The sequence below is a fragment of the Chaetodon auriga genome, chromosome 12 (assembly GCF_051107435.1).
Source record: "Chaetodon auriga isolate fChaAug3 chromosome 12, fChaAug3.hap1, whole genome shotgun sequence".
Taxonomy (NCBI): domain Eukaryota; kingdom Metazoa; phylum Chordata; class Actinopteri; order Chaetodontiformes; family Chaetodontidae; genus Chaetodon; species Chaetodon auriga.
This window is the reverse complement of record NC_135085.1, coordinates 19,442,658-19,466,112: the sequence shown is the minus strand read 5'-3', so window position 1 is coordinate 19,466,112 and position 23,455 is coordinate 19,442,658. Positions and strand designations below refer to the sequence as shown.

Below are 23,455 nucleotides of genomic sequence, written 5' to 3'. Positions count from 1 at the left end.
TGCCATTAAAAACACACTTCCTCTCCGGCCTTACTGGACTCCTGCCGTGTGACGCACTTTCGACCGAGCACGCAGCACAGATCAGGGATCAGGATGTGGAAACTTAACAGCTACACTGACAGAGTGTACTGGTGGTGGTGGTCATGACAGCTTGATGAGAGGTGATGTCTGTCATGTGCATCTGAGCTCAGTTGTTCTGTGTTTGCTCAGCACACTGAGTGCTTTTTAACCTACTGTTAAAACTGTACCTGTCGCAGAGCGGGAGTGTTAACCCTCTGTGGAGTTTTGGATTAAATGATGGATTGATCAGTGGTGGAAAGTAACAAAGCACATTTATTCAAGTTTTGTACTTAAGTACAGTTATGAGATACTTGAGCACTTCCATTTTATACCACTTTGTACCATGACACTATATAACATAGTAAAAAGTAGCTCCACAACCACAAAAATGGGTGCTTACAAGTGAATAGATCAGCATAATAAATCTGATATTATAAAGTACAAAAGTATAACGCTGATAGAACCATTCTGAATGCATAATGAGTACTTTTACTTTTCACTATTTTTACTGTGGTATTCCTACTTTCACTCAAGAGCCTGAATACTTGAATACAGATGAGTGTGGGATTTAATGAAACTGAGATCAAAGCAAAACGTGTTTGAGATTTTGCGCATAAATTACCAGTTTTATTGCTTATGGTAATGGAACAATCCAAGTTCAGGCGAGTGACATCAACAAAACGGAATATGTTTACATTTATTTAAAGGTTTAAAACTGACACAAAGCGCAGACTTAGAGTTGGCCTAATGACCTCTGATGGCAGAGGAGTCCTGCTGGGAACGCAGTCTGACCGTCTTCACGTCAGAAACCAGATCCCTCAGCAGAAACGGCAACAAGCAGGACAGAGTTGTGATGCAAATGTCACTCCAATCGACACTGCAGCCCCCTCGTCCGTCATTTACACCTGAATGGAACGTTACCTTAAATCATGTTTACATCACGAGAGGTTAGAGCGTTGAAAAGCCGCGAAGACCGTCTCAGACGACTCTGGCGCCTGTTTGGACAAGCCTGCTGCGCGAGAACAAAACCATCTTCCATTAATGATAATGAGCCGAGAGCGAGACGCGCCAAACAGGTGGAGGCACATACACAGCAGAGACAGTTTACTGCATTATTCTAAACACATTTTTTTAAAATACGAAACCTTTATAGACACTTCAGTGGACAACAAGAAGTCTGAAGGGAGTTTTTGTCATTGTAATGGAGAGAAAACAAAGAAAACAGACATAAATTCATTTTGAGGACTTAAATGATGTAATCACTTGGAAATTAACACACACAAAAAAAAATAGCCAACATCTAAATTTTTCTTTTTGCGTCCAATTCTATTAGATTTATGTGCCACAATCTCCTCTGCGCCATTTCATATTTCTACGTCTTTTCCTCCAGAGTTTTATCCCACTACTTTCAATCTAATTATATTTTTATTACTGTTCATCAAAAAAGCCATATCTCCTTTTGTGTTGTGATGATTAACTGTGGTACTGACAGCCTTTATATTAAGTTGCTGTTGCGGCTTGGCCCCCAGCTCTTTCTGTCATTAGGCTTGTTCTTTTCAGCATATTACGTAAGTATCAATGGTTGCTATATTGCCCGTGTGTTTGTAATTTGCCAGCAACTTTTTTCCAACTCTAGCTCAGGTGGGCTGGCCTGTTGAGTATTTGCGTCAGTAAGTGGGGGAGGTCCTGCACTTTATAGGCTCCTCTGCGCACCCTCGGCTGTCATACAGCGAACTGAGTCCCACTGCCTGCAGGCGCCGCTTTATAAAGAGCTAAATTTACCAAACTTTACGTTGTTTCCTGAGCTCTCACAATTGGCCAGGCGCACTCGGGTTAGCGAGTTATAAGGTTCGGAGGACCTCCTACCACTTTTAAACTTGTTCATGTCTTCGGAGCGCAGCTGTGGAGAGGCGACAGAGAAATAGGCGCACAGACTCTGGTGCGGCTGCCGCTCTGCACAACGCGACTTTGACAAGAGATAGTTGTTATTCACCAAACGATGGCCTTATCCGGAGTGATGCTACCGTCATTTTCGACATTCTCAAACCAAAGAGAGAAAACCTGGGAAAACGTAAGTTAAAAACTTTTCTTGTGTTTTGTCTTAAAATCTGTGGATATGTGTGACTTGTGTCTTTTTGTTTCACCTGTTTTCATCGCGATGGCAATCCTGGTATCTTAGAAAACTGCTGGAACTCACTTATTTGCCGTAGGAAAACAAGAAAAAATAACTTTTTCGTTATTTTAAGAAAATAAAAGTCAGTATTCCTGAATCACTTGTGCAGTCGGGTATCATCTGCAATCTCTCGACATTTCGTTTTACATAACAATCAAACTTATCACATCTGTTCATTCTTTCAGAGGTGGAAAGGAGACACGGACAAACCAGTCTCCACCAGCTGCTCCATGCTTGAAGTGGTACACAACCTGGACAGTAACTTCAAAAAGGACGACGAGGATCTGAGTAACTATTTGGATCTGGATTTTATTCTCGCCAACACAACTGGCTCAGAAAGCGCAGCGGAATTTGTGGGCACAGTTGACCACGGCATGTACACGACGGGAGACTCGGTGCCATCCTTCCCAGCAGACGACCACCGCTCCCCGCCGCCCCCGTACGGCGCCAACGTCATGACAGAGCTGCTCCGCGCCGAAGGAACCAACAACTATGGCATTACGCGCAACCCCGGCGTACAGGGGAGATTTCATGTCAACACCGTGCTTTTTCCCCGCCAGGAAATCAAAGTGGAGCCCATGGACGGTTACGGTCCCGTTTTGGGCATGGTGCCCCAAAGCTGCAGCAAAATCAAGCAAGAAGGGAACGTTTCGTGCATGATGTCCTTCGAGCAGCCCCGGGTGGCCATCTCCCCGCGGGCAGCCAGCAACATGACCCCACCTCTCAGCCCCGATGACCAGGGAGCTTCGGACTGCCAGGCACAGCTGTGCCAGTCCATGAACTTCTCACAGAAGTATCACACACCGGCGGCTTTCCCGCACCACCCTCAGGTTCCGCACATGCAGATGCCCTACCACGCTCCGCACACTGCCTTTGGCATGTACGATGAAGGTCTCAGCCTGCAGCCAGGCGCGCAGAGGGTGATGCTCACACCGCCCTCATCTCCCCTGGAGCTGCTGGAGTCCAAACCAAAGAGAGGACGGCGAACATGGCCGCGCAAGCGCACAGCCACGCACACCTGCAACTTCGCTGGCTGCGGAAAAACGTACACCAAGAGCTCCCACCTGAAGGCACATCTCCGAACTCACACCGGTAAGTTTGTCCTCTTATCCATGATACATAAGACTATTTGCGTGCGTAATTGCGCACAAGTTTGCGCATTTCGAAACCACGTTTCCCCTTGCAGCACAGGCTAACAATCTCCCATTTCTCTGTCCTCGCAGGTGAGAAGCCGTACCACTGCAGCTGGGAAGGCTGTGGATGGAAGTTTGCCCGTTCCGATGAGCTGACCCGTCATTTCCGCAAACACACAGGACACAGGCCTTTCCAGTGCCACCTGTGTGAACGCGCCTTCTCCAGGTCTGACCACCTGGCACTTCACATGAAGAGACACATGTGAAGGAGCCCACAAAGGGACTTGGGGTCCACGGGAGGGGAGGGATGGGTTGTGTTATTTTTATTGTGATTCAACTGATGTATTTTTTATTTAAGTTGTTCTCCACATGACCAAAGTCTTTTTTTATATATATAATATTGGATTACAAAATGTTAGTGTTATTATTTTCTAATAATGTAGCTGGTACTACTTTGGTTCTCTGAAGGCTTTAGAAAAGCTTTGTTTGCTTTAGAGCAGGCAGACCAAGAAGGGGCTGGCCCTGTATATACTACTCCTCTTTGACAGAACTGGAATGCTGTGTTTGACACAAAGTGCCTTTCTATCACTGTGCTACTGTAAAACTCTTCATGACAGAACGACATGGCCACACAACAGTACATGTTCTTATTGACAGGAGTGAGATGCACATACAGTTGCCTAACATGTGCAAAGACAATGTTTTATTTAAACTGCCTCAAAGTCTGAATGGCCTGAACTGTTTTATTGTATTGCTTCCTACTATTTGGAGTTGATGTTGTCTCCTCTTGTGTGAAACTCTTGGGTCCAGCCCCTCTGTTCACTCTCAGGGCTTGACGTCCTGTGCATTATTTTTCACTTAAATTTATATAAATATGTACATGGATTTTATACTGTAAAATGTATTTATTGTAAATATTAAAAACAATGAAATTGGATATTTGACTTGTGAACTCCTTACTCTCCATGCAGGCTTAGTCATTCTAGGTACATGTTGTTCACAGATTTTGTTTAATGAACCACATCCACCCACTCATCAACAGGTTTCATACTGCGTTCCCAACCAGCCCACGTAGGTGTAGCAGACCTGGAGACCATCAGCTCAGTTACACTAAATAGGTTCTACATGTTGCCATTGTGTGCCCACTTTAATTTAAAACATGGGCACTTTATTTCCACTGTGATGTTTTGCAGCTGCAAGACAGAGAAGGGCAGCCGCTTGTGGGCTTAGCCTATAAATACAAACACTCCATTTCCATAATTACAGAGTGAGCCGGGAGCCGTCTGGACAGAGGGGCACAGCAAACCCTCATCAGGGAGCCCTTAGACTCCCTTTCTGATGGGTAGAAATTATAGTAGGACATCAAAGAGCCTTAATACTACAATTACACACAGTCCCTCTGCACTATAGTTTCAAAGTATCTGAGTCTGTGCATATCATGTCTGCATGGTGTCAGTGAGCATTTGTTTCTCCCCCATCGAAGGCTGCGCTGGCTGGTGTATCAAAGCCAGATGGCATCTCAAAACTAGATAAATATTGAACATTTTTCCTCAGATAGGTGGTTGGTGATTGGCCCAGTACTTGTTGCATTATGACCATTTGAAACTTTCAGAATAACTTGATAAAACCACGGCTCTCACCAAAGTGGTGTCACTGTTCCAGCTATTACATATCTTAAATTCACCCTTTGTAACGACATGTACACGTAGATATGTTGATCCACACTTTTGTCATATCTAAAAAAGAGGAAGTGGACACTAGGTAAAAAATATCTGCACTGGTCGATGCAAATGTATCACTCTCATTTCATGTTTTTTGTTCCAATATCAATGCAGAACTACAAGATATAAACAATACCTCTTGAATTCACTTTGGTTTGACTCTGCACTGTATAGTCTTTTTAAAGTATCAGATTAAGAACAAAGAACAAAGGTAGCCAGTCCCTCCTTCATAATAGATGCAATGCTGAGCTACTGTTCCTCGAGGCAGTTAACAATATATTAATTCTGTATTCATTGCTGGTACATTTATTTTAGAACCAAACTCTTAGTGACCTGCTGCGACAAGTAACTGGCTCACTTCTTCCTGGCTGCAGTTACAGTCGGATCTTATTTAAAAGACAAGACTTACCTTGCTGCAGGAATGTTAAAAATCACTTTTATTCAATCAAAAGTTGTTACAGTTCTGAACGTTTTTTTTTTATAATCACATACATACTGTGCAATATTATATGTTACAATGTTGATATGTTGATAAATAAGGCGCTGTCACTCTGTACATGTCCAGTAAGCTCTGGAATATACAGTGCATACATTATGTGCCAAATAAACCTGATTAGTGTTCGATAATTACAAGGATGCCATACGTAAAGGCAGTTTAACAAATGTCCTCCAGCTGGATCATAAGACATTAATGAACAGAAAAAAAAATCCACTGGGGAAAAAAAAAGATGCATTGGTTGATATGAGTGTTGAGAGAGAAGCAAAACCTTGGAAGCAGATGTCACATGCGCATCAGTGGTCGTGTGAAGAAGTAAAAAGGACAAAGCTTAGTGTAACAGCACCAGTATAAACAATGTAGGTTTACACTATTTCCATTTTATAGAGGCTTTTAGTTGTATGGGAGTGCAAGTTGTTTGGGCGTTACAATAAGGCAACCCATGATAAACCATCTGACACACACAAGCTGCTGACATCAGACGGATGGTGCAACAGCACTCCAGGTGGACTGATCTCTGTTTAGAAGGAAGGAAGACCTCAATGATTATCACTAGCATCTTAATTACTGGAAATACAAGAGGTGACCGAGGATTTGGGGTTGAATCATACTTAACCAAACTCAGTTAGGACTAAAAATCTTATGAGGGATTCCCAAAACATCACATTTTTTTGCATTTTGAAGTGTATCCCTGTTTAAGACTGAAAGATTATATTGAAAGATTTCTTCAATCTATGTTCTTTAAGGCCATAAATGGTCCATATTCAGGCATAAATGGCAAGAAACATCTGTAACATTTGACATAAAAATCTAAATCCTGTCACTGATGATCTGACCAGTCCTTTACGACAGACCGGTATCTCGAAGACGGGCTCGGCTCTTTCGTGGCTTGTACATAAAACCATCATCTAAAAACATTTACAGTACACGACGGAGTTTCTTCCTTTTAAAACATCTGAAATTGGACTACCAATCACAGGCCAACAGGGGAGTCGGCGCACATGGATTGACTCTGAAAAGGAGGTTTTTTTTCTGAGTAAGTAAAAGTTATATAAAACAGTTTATACAGTGCATTTTACAAGTACTTCATACACCACAGATGTTTTTGCATATAAATAAAACAGTAAAATATTCGTAAAAGGTTATTTTTTTTCTTGAAACAGGAAGGCTTTTGGATAAGTCATGATGATTAGCCATTGGAAGATATGGAGCTAGATACAGGTTGCAGTCAAGTACCCTACTAGTTGGGGTTGCGTTAAATCGCTATGTTCTTGCAGGATGAAGCCAGGCTTAAATCAAGTGGCTCCGTATTGTCCCTGATTATAGTTACCATGTAGTTTAGGAGCAATGAACCTTAACTGGTTGCTAAATGTAGAGTCATTTGACATGAGTCCAGTCATGGCTGGAGAATCACTGGTCTCTTACACAAATTGGTAACAGGGGCTGCTAGTCATGTCGGGCCAGTGTCGGTGCTGTTGTCATGAGCCTGCGGACGGAGGACTGTATGGCAGAAGGAGGAGGACCGAGCTGCGGCGGGTCATGCCTGGTCAGGAGCTCGGCATGTCGGCCCTGCTGAGAGCGATGGCCAGCTCCAGATCCTGCTGCTCCTGGAGCCGCAGCCTCCTCAGCCTCTCCTGCTCCTCACGCTCGCTCTCCCGCTTGGCCCACTCCAGCTGCTGGCTCTCATTTCCAAACTGGAGCAGAGAAACAAACATTAGATGTGGACAAAAGCGCAGAGATGCAGGCTGAAATGGCAACACAGACAGAGAGGTCATCGGGCGAAAGCAGGACGCGAAACTAACGGTGGATGCAAATCGAAAAAATCAAATGTTTCTAATTAGGCAGAACGTCAAAAACTGCATCGAATGTAGCTGAAATGATTTTATATATAGCAGTAAATTGAGAAAAACAAATGCAAAGAGCCGTTTAGATTTCACTTGGACGTCACAAAAACAAAAAAAGCCAAGAAAGAAACACTAAAAGCTTAAAAAAAAGAGCTCTCTACTCAATTCACAGTGATATACTACTGCCATAAATTACTAGTCACATATTTCCAGTAAACATCGAGTGCTTGGATCAATGTGACTGGGGATATTTATTGACAATAATCGTGCTCATGAATCACCGTACTCAGATTATGCAGTGCAGACAGGATTTTCACATGCAAAGGATTGACCACCACACCCTTAAACAGTCTTACCTTGGCATATTCAGATCCTGGCAGAAAAACAAAATTTACAATACAGAGTTCGATATAAAAAAAAGAAAAAACACAAATCCCTTTCACAAGTGTCATGCTGGCATGAGGGATAAAATAAATTCATGTCATGTCAAACGATACAAACCAGACACAAAAAGCTGCCATGCATCGTTTCTCCACTTGCGAGCACGCTCAGCCGTTCGGCTATACACGATGGCAAAGAAGCGGAAGACGGAGGACAAAGAAGCAGATTTACTCTGTTGTGCTCTGCTTCGAGGCATTTCATGCTTTGACAGCAAATAAGCCTTTAGCTTGTACTTCAAGAGTTGAAAAAAAATGCTCCTTGAGAGCTACCTGACCAGGCAAGTTCACTGAGTCGCTGACTAAAAGTGCGTAAATCCTGACTTCCTGTCAAAGGCTGAGGCCAGAGACAACAGTAAGCATGCAAAAGCCCCTTCAACCAGGCAGACGGAGGTGACAAACGGCAAAGTAGACACAAGTATGGGGAGTGTTTAAGTCAGGCATGTAAACATTTAATTTCCTTCCAAACCAAGTCCTTAAAAAAGCTCTCAGGTCAGATCAGGTGTTAGTCAACAGCCAGTTAGCATGGCGGCCCTGTGATCGCTCGCTGGAGTCGCTGTGTGAGGCAACGTGAACAGAGGACTGACGCCTCTGAGCCTTCAGCTCTACAATCTGAAGAGTGAGATCATGAGATCAGCAGCTCATGCAGACAAAGAACCCGAACCCGACACAAAACTGTAAGTAGACTACACTTACAGAGCCCAAATCTGCAAAACCCACAGGGCAGTCTTTGGATGTTTTACTCGAGTGTGTCGCAACAAAAGAGCCTTTACTGTCTGCTGTGGAGCGAGCGCTCTGGATGGGCTCTGAAGCAGTCAAACTGAGCGCACCTACTGGAGAAGGAAGACATTTAGATAAAGACCAAAATCCATGTAAGACAACACACTTTAGCGCCTCCACTTCAAACAATAACAACCGGTAGCCCCTTGGGAAAGTACGCTCACACTTTAAAGGCTAATGTGTAACACTGTGTTGCTAAATTTTCACAGGAAGCCAACAGCTTAAGGCTGATGGTTTGCAGAGTAGTCACCCAGGGGAAAGCGATATTGATTCAAAAAAGGTGTTAACCACATTTTTTGAGTAAAGCTCACTGATGCATTGAAGCTTAACAAGCAAAGCATGGCTTTTTTTCCAACACATAATTGTAAACGATGGAAACGCCCTTGTCTACACTAAGCTTTGAACACATTTCTTGTTTTGATGGTATTATTATGAGGCCGTAATTATTCATCTCTCAGGCTCTGCGCACCAGTGCCGCATTGGCTGCATCTGCGAAGGGCTTCGAGCAAACGTAGGCGACTAAATAACGCCTAACTGTACCAAAATTGTTGTGCACTTGTCCCTGTGATGCAGATATTCAGAGCAGCCCGTGGCTTTAAGAGTGGGCTTCTCACTTCCCCATCTCATATGAGGCACATGTTGGGAACCAGCTCGCTGGCTAAGTGTGGCTACTCATCTCTACCCCTTTCTCTGTGTGGCGAAGCAAAGGGGAACACCAGCTTTCTCACGCTGTGGCTTCTGCTAAAAGAATAAGTGCAAGGTCACAGCGGAAGGGCACGTGCTGGGCATGGCCTGTGGGTAGTGAGTGACTGTGTGAACGCACACACACACACACACAAACAAGATGAAAATGAGATTAAATGCATGCTGAAGGCATAGAAAAGGAGCCTCAATCCAATCAACATATTCACAAGTTTAATTTAACGCTGCACTGGCTATTTCAAATGATGGAGACAAAAATAAATGAATGTCTTAATGACAATAACAAGGGCGCATTACTCTAAACCCAAAGTGCTGCCATACCTCAGCCAACGGCTTTCCTGTTTACAACTTCAAATGAAGAAATTACTTTCTCTGCACCCTCGCAGCTCAAGAGGGAAGTAGCTTTTTTCCGCATACCATCAGGGCACAAAAAGGCCTTTTTGGCAGGACAACAGTCAGTTACAATGACTACAAAATGTAGCTGCCGTTCCATTTCTGTGACAAGCTGCAAACCATTCAAGGTGACAAAGAGCAAATGTTCTTATAATGAAGTACTGACAACAGTGGCATGATAAACAGTGCTGATTTCAACTGGTTTGCACCAACATTACATGCACATCATGAAATTCACTGAACCATTAAGGAATAATAAACACACACGCACACAAACACACGCACACACACACGCACACATAAAGTCAGGGCTTACCATAGGGAGGTGCGGGCCGGTTCGGCACATTTTTCTTTGATGGGAGTACTGGGTTGTCCGACTTCTGTTCACACACAAGGGAAAAGACAAAAAAAAAAAAGACATTTTCAACTATCACACAAAATGATGACTCCAACAGAAATGTCAGCCAAAATCTAAAGCCTCTGGCCTCAAACCAGAGAGATTGTTTTCATAAATGTGATAAATTGGCAGAAAACTAAGAAATCACTCATGATGAGAGTAAAAATAACAACACAGCTTTCTACAGCTTAAGTGGAAAATGATGCTTTATGGTGCAACTGCTTCATAACTCCAACAGCCTCCAGAGCGTACCTTTGACATCTGACTAAAATCAGCAAATCCACCTCCTTTGCTTCCAAAAGAGTTGCTTCCAAAGGGGTCCACTGTCCCGAACACATCTGTGACAGGAGCGCATTGAAATGCATTTGGAACATTTGAATACATTTATGGAAAGAGCCAGAAACTATAAAGAAGTTCAGCCCCAAAACCACACATTCAAAATCATCTCTGCATCTTGCTTATTCTGAAAGGGCCCGCATGCTATTTTCAGAGAGGGGTATGTGGCATGACCGTTTAACTTTCCATGACATTTTGCAAAAAAAAAAAAAAAAACCTGGAAAGCGGAGGTTTTGTTTAACCTGACGTATGCATCTGATCAGCTAATTAGAGGCGTCAGTCGGCGTACTGTTAACCAGAACTGTGCCCGGGTTGTTTTGAAGCTCAGTGGTATGCCGCTTAATGAAAAAAACAGCAAACTGCAGATGGTTACAGTGAAAAAACAAAACATTGTAATAGAATATGTTTGTTGTAAGAGTGCAACCACAAGAGACCCCATTCATGTGTAGTACGCAGTGTTTTCTTTTACGCACAGTAACTCGGCTCAGGCTTACAGTTGCCTCTGTGTTCCTCTGAAGGTGTGTAGCACGGCAGAGCATCGACCAGAGGCAGCCACTAACTTAAAACAACTTCCGTACCGAATGAGGCAGAACAGTTCAATGGCGGCAGATATAAAGACAGGACAGAGGCAGCAGAGAAGTGGTTAAAGGAGTGGCAGTGTATTCTACTAGAGCAGGACCAGCAGTCACAGAGTTTCTGTTATGTTTGGCTCCTGCAGGCCTCCTGTTTTTCCAGGGTAGGGGGAGTATTTTTAGTTGGCCAGAAGTTAAATGCGTAGGTACTCGGCTAAAAATAGCCCTGAACCACAGGAAAAATTGAAGCCACAGCGAGTAAAAAATTGTTTGCCCCTGATGCCCCCAAAAATAAAATCTAAATGTAACACGTCACCCAGAATGGCAAAGAATGACTCTTTGAGACACGTTTCACAACCAGAACCTTCTTTCACATTTACTTAATAAGACTCATATTCTGGGAAATCTGGACGGAAAATCTGCACGAATTTGGTGCAGGGATGACTATGCATTCGTTTTTTTATCTACCAAAGCTACACGTAGTCAACGTACAGTCCGTTCTACTGCAGCACTGTCACAGCTTACCTTCCAGACTACAGTGACTGCAATAAGATAGAATATACAAGCAGCGGCTCTCAAAGTGACTGAAAAGGGCAACACACATCAACCGTTAACTTGTTGCTTATTAGCATGCATGTTAGTAGCATATTGGCTCTTTATTAGTCATTATAAAGAACTTTTATTGGTTTTGCACTGTTTTCAAAAGGATTAGCAAATTATCACAATCGATTTTTTTTACGTTTGACACAGCATCCCATGTTTTTTGGGGTGTTTTTGGAGCAGCCACGTACCTGAATCCTTTGGTTTTGGGCTGTGTGATGTGAAAGGGTCACTGCTAAAGGCACTTGGCTGAGAAAAAGAAAGAAGCACAGCACAAGTACATCAAGTGAGCTTTTCAAATGATCTTCAAATACACACACACACACCACGACCATGTTGGCATAACCGCTAGAAATCTCTCTTTGTAGTTCTTGTTTGCTTTTCCAGTTATCTACAACAGTGAAGACAGGTCAGAGCACTTTTTGTTTCTATCAGCACTGATGACTGTAGAAAAATATCATTTTGAACGTTTGACAAAAGAACCACGATCAGCTTTATTTGAGTGGTAGAGCGAACAGGTGGTCGATACCTTGGCTGGGGGCGTGGGTTTTCTGCTGAAGGGGTCTGAGGATCCAAACAGGTCTGCCTTGTCTGTTCTCTTAAAAAAGTCTTCAGATGTGGTGCCCTTGAAGGGATCACTTTCTTTGAAAGGATCTCCTCCAAATGGATCTAGAAAAAGGTGAAGACAGTGAGAAGAGAGCGCCTGGCAGGGCTGGGTATGGACTCCGATCATATTCAGCCACTAAAAATAAAAAAATAATTCGTGCTTTCTTTGATTTTCTCTTTCCATAGCATCAATTCCACCAAACTGGAACATACAAGAACGATTTCCGTTTCATTAAAACTCCACAATTTGGCATCTTTTATGTCGGTACGTTTCAGGCTTTCAGTGGAAATGCTTATTCATGGTGACACACAATTAGTGCAGGTGATAACCAGCAACAACAGCTGGATGATCAGAGAAAACCAGGACAAGGTTCATAGAGCATCTTAAGAGTCATTCAAGCACTTTTCAAGCACTGTAAATGTTATATGTATAATTTCAGTTGTGATTTCATATTAACTCTAATACTTGCAGATTTCCAGAGCAAGGGATCAACAGAGGATTTGTCTAGATATATAGTTTTCATCAGCCAGCCAGTTGTTATTACAATGACAGCCTGTTGCTAAAACAATACCAAAGTCCACCTGATCTCTCATAGCTGATGAGCAGGTACAGTACTTCAATGTGGCTGAACGCACTATTTCAAGATAGGAGAACGTGTGCATTCTGAGAGCAGATGGTCGCTCTTATGAAGCCGGGTGGAGCAGGAAAAATGGAACAAGGGCAGAATGGAAAAACATCCCCTGTTCACTTCGGGCCCATGTCAGTAAAGCTAGCTCCGCTCCATTCTGCATCTGGTGTGAGACGCCAGGAGACAACAAACAAATACGATGACAGTATTGTCTCTAATATTAAAAGATTTTTGGTTTACATGAGGACACCAGAGATATGCTGCATTTTTCAAGGAGTATATACAAATTCAAGCATATTCCTGACCTTGAAAAAGATAACAGTTAAAATGAATCATTTTCCAGACTTTCAAGACTTTGCACAGACCTTGAGAGAAGTAAATAAAAAGATACAAGAAGGTATTCAGACCATTGAAGGGGTCGGGCTTGAAGGGGTCCTCTGTCTGGAAAGGGTCTGCTAGAGGCTCCTTAGCACTGCTGTTGTTGAACATGGCTATCTTTGACTTGAAAGACTCATCCTGGTGAATGAATCCAGACACAGACAATCTTTAAGAACATGTTCACTTTAGGAACAGACTGAATAAACATGGAAACATACAGCATAAGGCTCTTCTCCACCAAAATATCCAGGAAGTACTGAAACTAAAAACCTTTGGAACAATGAAACTGTGGAACAACAAAGGTTTCGTGAACATATCTGGATTCCCCCGAGGCATCTGAATAACCATGAAACAGGCAAATTAGGAGGAGGTGATAGATCTTGTTGTTTTTTAAGGGGGTAGGAATCAAAATCTGAACCAGGATTCATTAAGAGAAAGGGCGAATAAAGCTTCTGGGTTCTGAACTAAATTCTTGTGGTGGAAAGGAGGATATATTCGTGAGCTCCTCACCGCACTTCTGAAACCTCCGTTCTCCTTCTCAGCAAACCCTTCGCTTAAGTCCGGCAGGTTGCTTAAGTTTCCCCCGTTGATGTCGCTCAGAGCGCTGTTGTACTGCTCAATGGTCTTGGTCACCTCCTTTTGGTTGTCCTGGATCATTGACAGCTTACTGCGAGCCTAAAAAAAAACACATTAAAGACTGTTTAATCAAGATCTGATTCAATCTCCCACCAGGCCACTATGATTTCAAGACAGCACAAAAGTATTTTCAGATCAAAAGTACAGTTCACACGTTATAACCTGAATAGTGATTTATTTTGCAGAGTTCAAATCTGTCATGAATTTACCATGGCTAATTATTTAAGTGGTGGTTGGTGGTTAAACTTATCAAAAACAAAAAACCCCTAAACCACTATGATACGAAACCTGTGTGATTCAGAGCACTTTGGTACAAAGGTCGTGGAAGTGGAAGTAAAAGTAAAACTAATGTTTCCAAAAGTGAGATTGAGGTGCTGTAAAATCCATCGTCAGCAACACAAAACGAGAAAAGTTCAAATTCCACAGATAGTACATAAACATCCAAACCGTTCCACCTCCACAGGGAAGTCGTGTTATGATTGGATATCCACAGCTTAATGTGTAGCAACTCAAAAATCCTTCTAACTTCACAAGCAATCTTTCTGCCAAACAACACGGAGCTGATCAGAGGGGTAACAGGCCAAAAATGGCAGAACATCCTAATGTAACCTGCATTTGCTCCGTCTGCGCTGACCTGGTTGAGCTCTTCCTGAGTGGTTTTCAGCGACTTAACGATGCTGTCCAGCTGGACGCGGCCGGTGAGCAGGCTCTGCTCCAGCTGGGCCTCCTCCTCCTGCAGCCGGCTCAGCTCCACCTTGGTGCGGCTCAGTTCGTCCTCCTGGCTCCGCAGGTCGGTCTCCTGAGAGCGGATCTGGCTCTGCAGGGACGAGATCTGGAGGGTGAAAGCAGAAAAAAAACTGTTAAATAGTTGTAGCTTACTACAGATGTAGCCTTCTTATTATTTTAAGAGGATGCAAGAAAAACACAAAAGTTGGCTTTACAGTAAGATGGCAGTCATCATTTTATTTACTTTAAAAACTATACTCTGGCCTCAAAAGGATCAGCACTTCAATGCTTTAATTACCCCCAAAAGTAAAAAAAAGTAAAGAGCTACAGTATTTGAAAACATTTGATGACTTTGTTAAAAGTAATACTGTGCAGCATTTTCCTTTAAACAGACCTTAACCTCAGCTGACCTCCCTGTTTGACTGACATCTGATTGGTATCTGGCACCGCACTCCAAAAATACCAAAGCATTACCCGCTTTGCACAAAAGGATGGCATCGCGACAAGATAACAACTGCATGTGTACTGACATGTCACCAGGAGCACAACAGAAAACACGAAAGCATTTCCTGTTTTAATATATGCGTGTTGTTTTTAGAGGTCCTGTCTCTAACCATCTGGGACTCCTCCTGGCACTTCTGCTTGACGTCGTTGAGCATTCCCTCCAGCTTGGAGCGCTGCTGGTCCATCTCCTCTAGACGTTCCTGTGCAACCTGCTTCTGCGACTCCAGGTCCTGCAGGCTGCTGCTCTCCCTGTCCAGGCCATTCTGCATGTCCTGGGGGTCAAACGCACACATACACACACACACACGCACAGGTGTTTGAATAAAGAGTATTATCTTCATTCAGCAATTACCTCGACGGGCCGGTTTGCCTCCACTTTGCAGGAGAATAGAGAATATGCATTAAAAAAACACTTCACAGGTTTGTACATTTGAATATTTGCTGTATTTTTAGGCTGTTCGCCAGTCATACACAAACATTTATCTGAACCCCTGAACTTCCCTGATATTTCAGTATTTCACAGATGACTTATTTTGGCTCGGCCTTACCTGAACTTCACTGTTTTGATGTCTGATGCCTTCCTCTTTTTCCCTGATCTCCTGCTCCAGGATGAATTTCTCTCTGCAGGTGAACGACATGGGAAACGAGCGAGGTAAGTAAACAAACGGTGTTCTATCTTCCTAACAAAGCCTATGTGGCAAAACACGGAGCTTAAAAAGACAAAACTGTGTCAAGTGACATTTGTGTGTGCGTGTGTGTGTTTTTTTTAAACATACTTCACAAAAATAGACTGAAACCACATGACACACTCCACTCGATGATCACTTTACTTGACGGGATATAAAGTGTCCTGATGCGGTACACTTGAGGCAAAATAATGGTTCAAAGTTGTCTTTTGATACGGTTTTTGGCATGATGTAAGCAGCAATCATGGGGTATCTGTTGCAACCATCTGATGAGTACACTTTCCATGACCTGTGTGCCAGTATGCCTAAAAGACGATAGATGATATGACCAAAATATTATTGTCTCAAGGTACTCCGGGTCTGGAAAGTGCGTAACATTTACTCCAGCTGAAACTTTCAAGGAATGTAACATAACCTAGTTCAGGTATTAGCATGACGATTACAATAATCTGAGATTTGACTGTCATTATATACACATGATTTGATGTTAATGGTGACTGGCCTAAAGCAAGGCTCCACTGTAAGCAAAAATCAAATTAGAGCATCCAGTTAAACAAAGTGTTTAAAAGAGCTTTGATCCCGAACATCACTTCAACGCAACCTTCCCTCATTTTTTTTTCCTCAGAGGAAGAGAAACAAAGCTATCCTCCTGCTACTCAGAGCGCTGGGGCTCACCTCTGCAGCTGAGCTATTTCCTGGCTGAGGTCATCCAGTTCTTTGATGCCTGTCAGCTCGACCGACCCCGTGGAGCTGGTGCTGTCCTGAGGCGAGAGGCAGAGACGGACGAGTGAGGAGAGAAGAGGAGGTAAAGAAAGTACGGTGGAATGTGGAAGCGAGAGCGACAGAAGGTGAGAGCAGAGGTGACAAGAGCGACAAGGGCAGGTAGGTCAGGGACGAAGTGGATGCAAAAAAGAGGGGCAAGAGGGACAGAAAAGGAGGGCGAGAGCAGAGGGGACATGAATGGTGCGCAGGGGGAGAGAGGAGCTCCCTGCTGATGTGTCTAGCAAAACAAAAGACACAGGAAGGAAACACAAACACCTCGCACAGCTAGGGAGGGAGCAAGAGATCCAGACAATACATGGATGAGGAGAAATGCATACAGACAAGAGAGGACAAAAGAATTTCACACCACAGACAAACCTGCCTTTTACATCAGCATTCAACATCCAAAGCCTTATGACAAATCAGGGAGTCTTAATAGAAAATCGCTGTATCCCAGAAAAATCCCCTCTTTTAACAAGCGTATGCTACACCCCCTTACTTTTTTACTTTCATGCTCAACCCTCAAAAAGGGAGCTGTGTGATCGAGCCATTTGTCTGTAATGATAGTGCTTACGCAAAACTCACATGGGTATGTATTTGTGCTATACTTTTAGAAAGCTCTTGCCTAATTTATTTCACTCTACTCATGACATCAATCTGTTCATAATACACACAAAAGACCAGACTTTCTTTGATGTGGAAGGCTCAACTAGAGTTATTCATTAGTGGTGCCTGCAGTCACATTCAAACCTAGACACTTCAGGCAGCTTGTCCAACTTGTCCAAAATGTTTGTTCATGTGCCCATTGATCATTTGCGGGATGTCTGCCTTGATGGTTTGACGCAAAAAGATTTAAGAGTTTAATTCAAAAATGCCTTTATCTCCACTGGAAAAGCTGAAGCCTGCCTTTGAAATCACATATTTGATTTAAACATCTCATGGCGTTTCTTTAAAAGACAGAAGGCCTCCTCAATCATTGGTTGGCCAAAACATACTATGCTTATACTTGTTTTACTGGAATTACAAACATCATTTAGGACCTGTACCATAAGTTGGCCACTACTTGACATTGGTTGCTGTGAGAGACTAATGACGATGAAGCAGCAGCAGGTGGCGTTGTTTGCCTTTAGCACAGCTGAGGTTTAGAAAACACAAATTTGGGGAACGTTCAAGTCAGGACAAATATGTGGCAAAGAGTAAACAAGATCTAAGACATTCTGTGTTCAACTTTGCTGGGGAAATAAACGGGAAACTAATACATAATTCAAAGAACATGCTCCCATTTTCACCGAGTGCTTCTGACTGAGACAGAAAATATGACAGAACAAAGGCGCCACCTTGTGACAAAAAGCTAAACTACTCACTCTGCGCATATTAGCTAGTGCAGCAAGTTCAGGTCTCACAGCTGATAGAAACCCCGCATAGCTCTGTTAGACAGGACAGAAGAGAGCTCAAAAAAAGCAAAGCATAAAAAACAGTCTTGCGAGGAAAAGCCAAAAGCAGAACATTCCATTTAAAATGCATACAGTAGCAGGAAAACAAAGTGTCTGGAGGTACAGGTGCAAGTGAAAAATTTGGCTTTGGAAGATTGGAAGAATTTCAGTAAACAGGGCTACTGAAAGATGAAGCAGTGGTTGTAGTGGGCTAAAGTCAGGACTCACAGGGCCCGCTGCCGAAGGTGCAGTCCTTTCTGATGGGGGGATCATGTCTGGGGTTAGAGAGGATGGAGGGTCTATGCCCTTACTGGCCTTCTGCTGGATCAGATGCATGGCCAGAGAGAACTGCTCCCGGGTCAGCTTGCCCGTCTGCTTAGTGTCGGCGAGTCCCCTGCAGAGAGGAGGAGAGTCGTCACTCTAGACTTAAGAGACTGTAGTCTTAAGTTTCCTCTGACAGGTCAGCTTTCATTGCGTCCATATTCTGGAGAAGATGTAATAACTTAAACTTTCCACCAGATGGAGCAAGAGAGTTAAACTTAATTAGACTAGTTGTGCATATGGATGATCGGGCCTTGTTCAGGGTCCTTAGTATGATGATCGGTACTACAGGAGGTTATTTTTTCTTGAGAATGAAAACAGAATGCATACAACTGGTCAAACTGGTAAATCTACTAATACTCTTGATATGTGAAAAGTGTGTTGTAAAATGAACAAGGAAAACACCTGCAAATAGACCCGATCTGAACTGAGCAGTGGTCTCACCATATCTGTGCCAGCGAGGTCTGTGAGAGACTGGACAGCATGAAGATCTCTATGACCTCAGTTCCATTCACGAGGCCGTCGTTGTCGGTGTCTGTTTTCTTGAAGAGCTCATCATATCTCTCCCTGTCGGCCACCGGTACTACCCAGTTCACCGCTAGCTGGAATGAACAAAAGGCAACATTCATGTGATTTTTCGAGGGAGACAACATCTGATACCAGGAAAAGGGAGCAATAGTTGTTTGTTTTTCTTAATTAACAGGTTGCATTTATGTATTATACTGGTTAAAAGTAAAAGTGAATTACACTTAGTGCCCGATGAGGAAAGTATTTACTATATATGCACCAACAGGTCTTGCCAAACATAGCTAAGAGTCCTACCCTGGATAAGAATGCACTGCTTTCTTTGTCAGCTGTTATCGCTAACAGCATGATGGCGTGACACTATGACACACACAAGAAAAACTGAAAGTCTAAATTCAAGCTACTCCAACTAAATGAGCTAATGCAAGCAACAGTGTTAAATACGAAATATATATATAAGAAATCTGCAAAGAAATCTGGTGTGGACAGTCTAACTTTTTGCCTTGGGTAAGTCATACAAGCCCAATTTATACAGCCTGTTGAAGGCGTGAATGCTGTGCTGTCATTTCTTTATAAAATATAACAAACACAGAACAGGGGGGCATTGCTGTTCCACCATTAAGCTAGAAGCGGAGGTAGTAACAGTGTCGAATCTATGTGAAATGGGGAAGCTGGACGCATGGCACGCCGGTGCAGCTGTGTTACACGTCATGCCTCTTTGCTTCCTGAAAACAGGCATGCTATCTAACATGGGGAAGAATTATGCCGGATGTTTGGTTCTGTGTAAAAAAGCAAAGCCGGCGTAGTGATGCGTCTGCTTTGTGCCAGTATTGTGGGATCTCTGTTTAAACAGGGCTGCAGAAAATATAAAGCAGGGGAAATGGCAATCAAACTGGCAGTTAAAGAAGGAGAAGAAAATGGGAATGAGAAGTGGCAAAACAGGCAAAAGAGGAAACCACGTGTCAATACAGACACGTCAGCCACGTCAGGTGATCACGGTACAAGCGTGTACAGTCTTGCTTGTCTTTCCCTTTCAAGGAAACCTGTTTCTCTGAAAGTCACGGGTGAAAAATCCCTTCAGCTATAACAAGGCCGAGACAAACACACAGGGCTGTGCACAATGGCCAAAACAATGTGGCAAAACAAGTCTGCCCATTAGCAACAGAAAACAATCAATACATGAAATGCTGGTTTCTTCATAATGTCAGGCTCCTCCCTTGTGACACGTGCTTCGGGAGGAGTGAAGAAAACTAAATGCGTCTTCTTTTCAAAGAGGAGTGAATGTTTGTCACCTTACACTACTTGCCTGGCAAGTCCGAGAGTGGCATATCAATGTCAGAGAGTGACACTTAATGCACATGTGAAAGTATGATCAAATCATGTTAGAATTTCACACAATTCTGTTGTCTGAATGAATTATTCTGAGCAAATTGTAATTAAACGTTATTTGATGTATGCAGAAAAGTAGATTGTACTTCTGTGTATCAGTGCACTGAAAATTACTTGCATTATTTTTATCATTATTACTACTATTATGTGTGATATTTCATGCAGTTTCTACTTTGGGATGTATATACAGGATACAGGATACTCATAATAATATTGTGATTTTAGTACTAACCATATCCCACAGCGAAATATTTAGCACTTCATCTTTTGTGGACCTTTTGTGGACCTTTCAGTACAGTGTTGCAGTCACTATGCCTACATCAACACCTCAAGGCAAACACAAGTGTGGCAACATACCGGTGAGCTGGATTTAAAGGAGTGTTTGGGAGAGAGGTTGACAGTATTATTGCTGAGGAGATTAGCGCTGGCCAGAGGAGGAGTGCTTCGCAGGGACTCCTTGAGAGGAGCGGGGCCAGCCGTAAGGCCGGACAGAGCAGGCAGTACAGCCACAGCACCTGGCAGAGCCCCTGCAAACTTCTTCCTTTTAGAAGGGGGGATGAGGGAAGTGGGTAAGGTAGCTGGGACCGGCTCCTTCTCCATGGCACGATACACCAGATGCATGGCCTAGAAAATGGGAAAATAAACAATTTCTTGGTATAATATTGATATCAAAATATATATTTTTTCCTTTCTCTTTTTTCTCATGATTTTAAAAATCAGCTATTAGCTTCCCAGATTTACTCTCTGTTACCTCTAATTTAACAAAAGGCTCCAGCTTACCACTGTGAATTCATCTTTGTCCAAGTGTCCATCTTTGTCAACGTCACTTAGGTCCCAAATCTACAGTGACGTGAAGCAAATGCCAAAATGGACAAAATTTAGTTGCTTTGAATTGCTCACACTGCAATGTCAGGAAGACTGTGTCACGGTATTATGGGTTACATCACTCTAACATGTAACGTCACCTTTCCTAACACATCCAGAGGTAGCTTGGAGTTGATCAAAATTGGCCGGACTTTATCACCGGAGAGGAGACCGTTGACAGGGGACAGACTCTCAAAAATGCCCTCAAACTTCCCTTTTTCATCCAGCTGGGGAAGAAAAAAATTCAAGTTAAGGTGACAAGTTTGATTTTCTCATATTCTCAAGAACGCTCTTGACAAATGGTGTCAGCTCACCCTAATTGCCCACTGTGAGTCAGGTCCTGCTGGTGAAGCATTTAATAATGGGCTGCTAGTGTCTCTCTGTAAAAAAACAAAGTGACGTTAAGATCCTAACAAGCTGAGCACAATAACAGCTGTATAAACATGGGGAAAAGACGGTTAGGAATGCATTCGATGTCCATTATATTTCTCATTTGAGCTCCAGAAGTAGCTTTTCCCTACCAATGATCAGATATTGTAATTGCCAGGAGAGTCATTTCATCACTTACAAACTTGGGTGCAGCTACGATTTGATTGAGGTTGTTAAGGCTGATATCATTTCCACCCTGTGCTGAGGCCACCAGTTTCAAAGCTATGAAGAAACCCTAAGAAAGAGGAACAAAACAAGGCAAATCCGCTGTTTTATGCACACATCAGCATCACCACCCACAGCAGATCTACAGAGAAATTTCATGTTACCCGCTTATCCAAATAGCCTTTTCTTTCTGAATCTGCCAAATCCCAAATCTAAAAAAAAAAAAAGATGACAAAGGGAAAACAGTTTAGGTGCTATTGGCCAGATGTATGAGTGTGTTTCTGTGTGTACATGTGCATGAGTTTGTGACCCACCTTCCCCAGTGTACTGTCTGACAGCCCGGACTTCTTCAGGAACTGAGCCGCATCTACAGCCGATATTTTGCCTGTGTTTCCCGGATCCAGCTGCAAAAAAATCAGCAACTAAACACTGAGTGGATACACACAACTGCGTTCATTCACTGATTTTCAGTGACAGGTCATATTCAGCTAAATGAAATCACACAAGTAACCCCGACTTTACCTGTCTGTAATAGCTCTCATAGGCTGGGATTCCACTTGATAACTGCAGACAGAGAAATATACCACCAGCTAAGTTACAAATGAGAAAGTGTCAGCGAGCACATACGCCAGATAAGTTAAGTTGTTATACGAAAGCTTGAAATAGCCGCAGCGTTAGCACCCTTCAGCCCGTTGCAGGTAAAAGCAGATAAACACAGCTTTGATCGCTAACGTTAGCTGAATAAAGGTTTGTTTATGATCAGTTTTAGCTACTAGTTAGCCACGTATTTTTTCATTGGTACTATCCTCACTGGTAAAGTTACTAACGTTACTTCTTTTACAAGAGTACATCCTTTCTTTCATAAAAACGTTCAATAACTTTGCTATCCTTAATTAATCTAGCTAACCATGTTAACTTCGTTGACAACGAAAGGCTGCTAATACGGTTCCACTGGCCAATATTCACCAAGCTTATACGGTTGTGACGTAGTGAGACTATACAACGACTGTCACTGTCACTTGACAATGATTAGCAGGAACATTTTCTGCTTTTCTTAAGCTATTAAGAGTTGTTACCTGACCGAGAGTCATGAGCGCCGCCATATTTCCTGGTGTCTCGGGAGTGCGCACACGCCCCTTAACCGAGCGGGCGCGAGCGGCGACAGAGCGCGCACCGTGGTTCCGGTTAGTGTTTCCGTCTGGGTCACACATCAGGGGCACATCTGTCCTGCCAAACTGTGAACCAAGCAATGACTGACACGGGGGGATTAGAGATTTAAAAAACTGTTGTTCCAATCCCGAGCTGTGGAAAAAACCTGATGGAAAAAAAACAGCACGAGGCCAAGCACAGGTGGTACCTTGATTTCAAGGTACACTCTTTTGTTATGGAGCCCAGTTCCTCACCCCCATCCCAGAATGACCTGCCTCCCAGTTCACTGTTGTGTTCAATAATGTCACTATTTTCTTTCTCTTTGTACACTGATACATTTTGCTCAAAGTTGTGCATTCACACCAGCTTCATCCCATAAATTATCACCAATCCTTCCTCAAGAAACAGCAGGTGGAATACCTTTTAGGATCAACTGCCCAGGAGCCGCAGACTGTCAGGGGCCCTAAAGGGGCAATTTGATTTATTGCAATTTTGCACAGGGGTGTACACCCTGTATCATAACATAGACTGTTTATCTTGAGACCCTGTCTTCTTGTCAAGTGTCCATGTGGCAAAATCTTATTTTAGTACTTTTTTTCTGTTAATATT

At 43.0% G+C, this 23,455-nt stretch overlaps 2 protein-coding genes across 6 annotated transcripts; one reads left to right on the top strand and one right to left on the bottom strand.

Annotated features, from left to right (window-relative positions):
• The first annotated feature begins 1,781 nt into the window (after positions 1–1,781).
• On the top strand, positions 1,782–4,303 carry klf2b (Kruppel like factor 2b). Its single transcript, XM_076746050.1, has 3 exons — positions 1,782–2,131; positions 2,419–3,325; positions 3,457–4,303. The coding sequence occupies exons 1-3, from the start codon at positions 2,060–2,062 to the stop codon at positions 3,630–3,632; spliced, it is 1,155 nt and encodes a 384-aa protein (XP_076602165.1). The 5' UTR covers positions 1,782–2,059; the 3' UTR covers positions 3,633–4,303.
• A 1,197-nt stretch (positions 4,304–5,500) lies between these two features.
• Positions 5,501–22,830, bottom strand: LOC143329085 (epidermal growth factor receptor substrate 15-like 1). 5 transcript variants are annotated; one of them, XM_076744783.1, is made up of 25 exons: positions 22,774–22,830; positions 22,220–22,261; positions 22,012–22,101; positions 21,862–21,909; positions 21,672–21,767; positions 21,418–21,483; positions 21,205–21,330; positions 21,020–21,079; positions 20,597–20,863; positions 18,770–18,927; positions 18,233–18,398; positions 17,936–17,998; positions 16,485–16,570; positions 15,672–15,744; positions 15,234–15,395; positions 14,528–14,725; positions 13,768–13,932; positions 13,287–13,395; positions 12,174–12,313; positions 11,836–11,893; positions 10,389–10,474; positions 10,056–10,119; positions 8,561–8,697; positions 7,784–7,800; positions 5,513–7,277 (listed from the first exon to the last, which is right to left on the bottom strand). In XM_076744783.1, the coding sequence occupies exons 1-25, from the start codon at positions 22,798–22,800 to the stop codon at positions 7,208–7,210; spliced, it is 2,574 nt and encodes an 857-aa protein (XP_076600898.1). In that variant the 5' UTR covers positions 22,801–22,830; the 3' UTR covers positions 5,513–7,207. The 5 variants fall into 5 exon arrangements, with proteins under 5 accessions (XP_076600901.1, XP_076600898.1, XP_076600897.1 ...); XM_076744782.1 differs by lacking the exon at positions 7,784–7,800; XM_076744785.1 differs by lacking the exon at positions 8,561–8,697.
• Between the last annotated feature and the right edge of the window lie 625 nt (positions 22,831–23,455).

What these genes read in the sequence shown, in the direction of transcription:
- klf2b (XM_076746050.1), top strand. Translation starts at nt 2,060, where the DNA reads ATGGCCTTATCCGGAGTGATGCTACCGTCATTTTCGACATTCTCAAAC. An exon ending in GAGAGAAAACCTGGGAAAAC is followed by an intron (nt 2,132 to 2,418) that starts GTAAGTTAAAAA and finishes TCATTCTTTCAG; the next exon opens with AGGTGGAAAGGAGACACGGA. An exon ending in ACATCTCCGAACTCACACCG is followed by an intron (nt 3,326 to 3,456) that starts GTAAGTTTGTCC and finishes CTGTCCTCGCAG; the next exon opens with GTGAGAAGCCGTACCACTGC.
- LOC143329085 (XM_076744782.1), bottom strand. Translation starts at nt 22,800, where the DNA reads ATGGCGGCGCTCATGACTCTCGGTCAG. An exon ending in ACAAAGATGAATTCACAGTG is followed by an intron (nt 20,864 to 21,019) that starts GTAAGCTGGAGC and finishes CCCATTTTCTAG; the next exon opens with GCCATGCATCTGGTGTATCG. An exon ending in GTTTTGCAGATTTGGGCTCT is followed by an intron (nt 7,278 to 8,560) that starts GTAAGTGTAGTC and finishes TCTCTGCTCCAG; the next exon opens with TTTGGAAATGAGAGCCAGCA.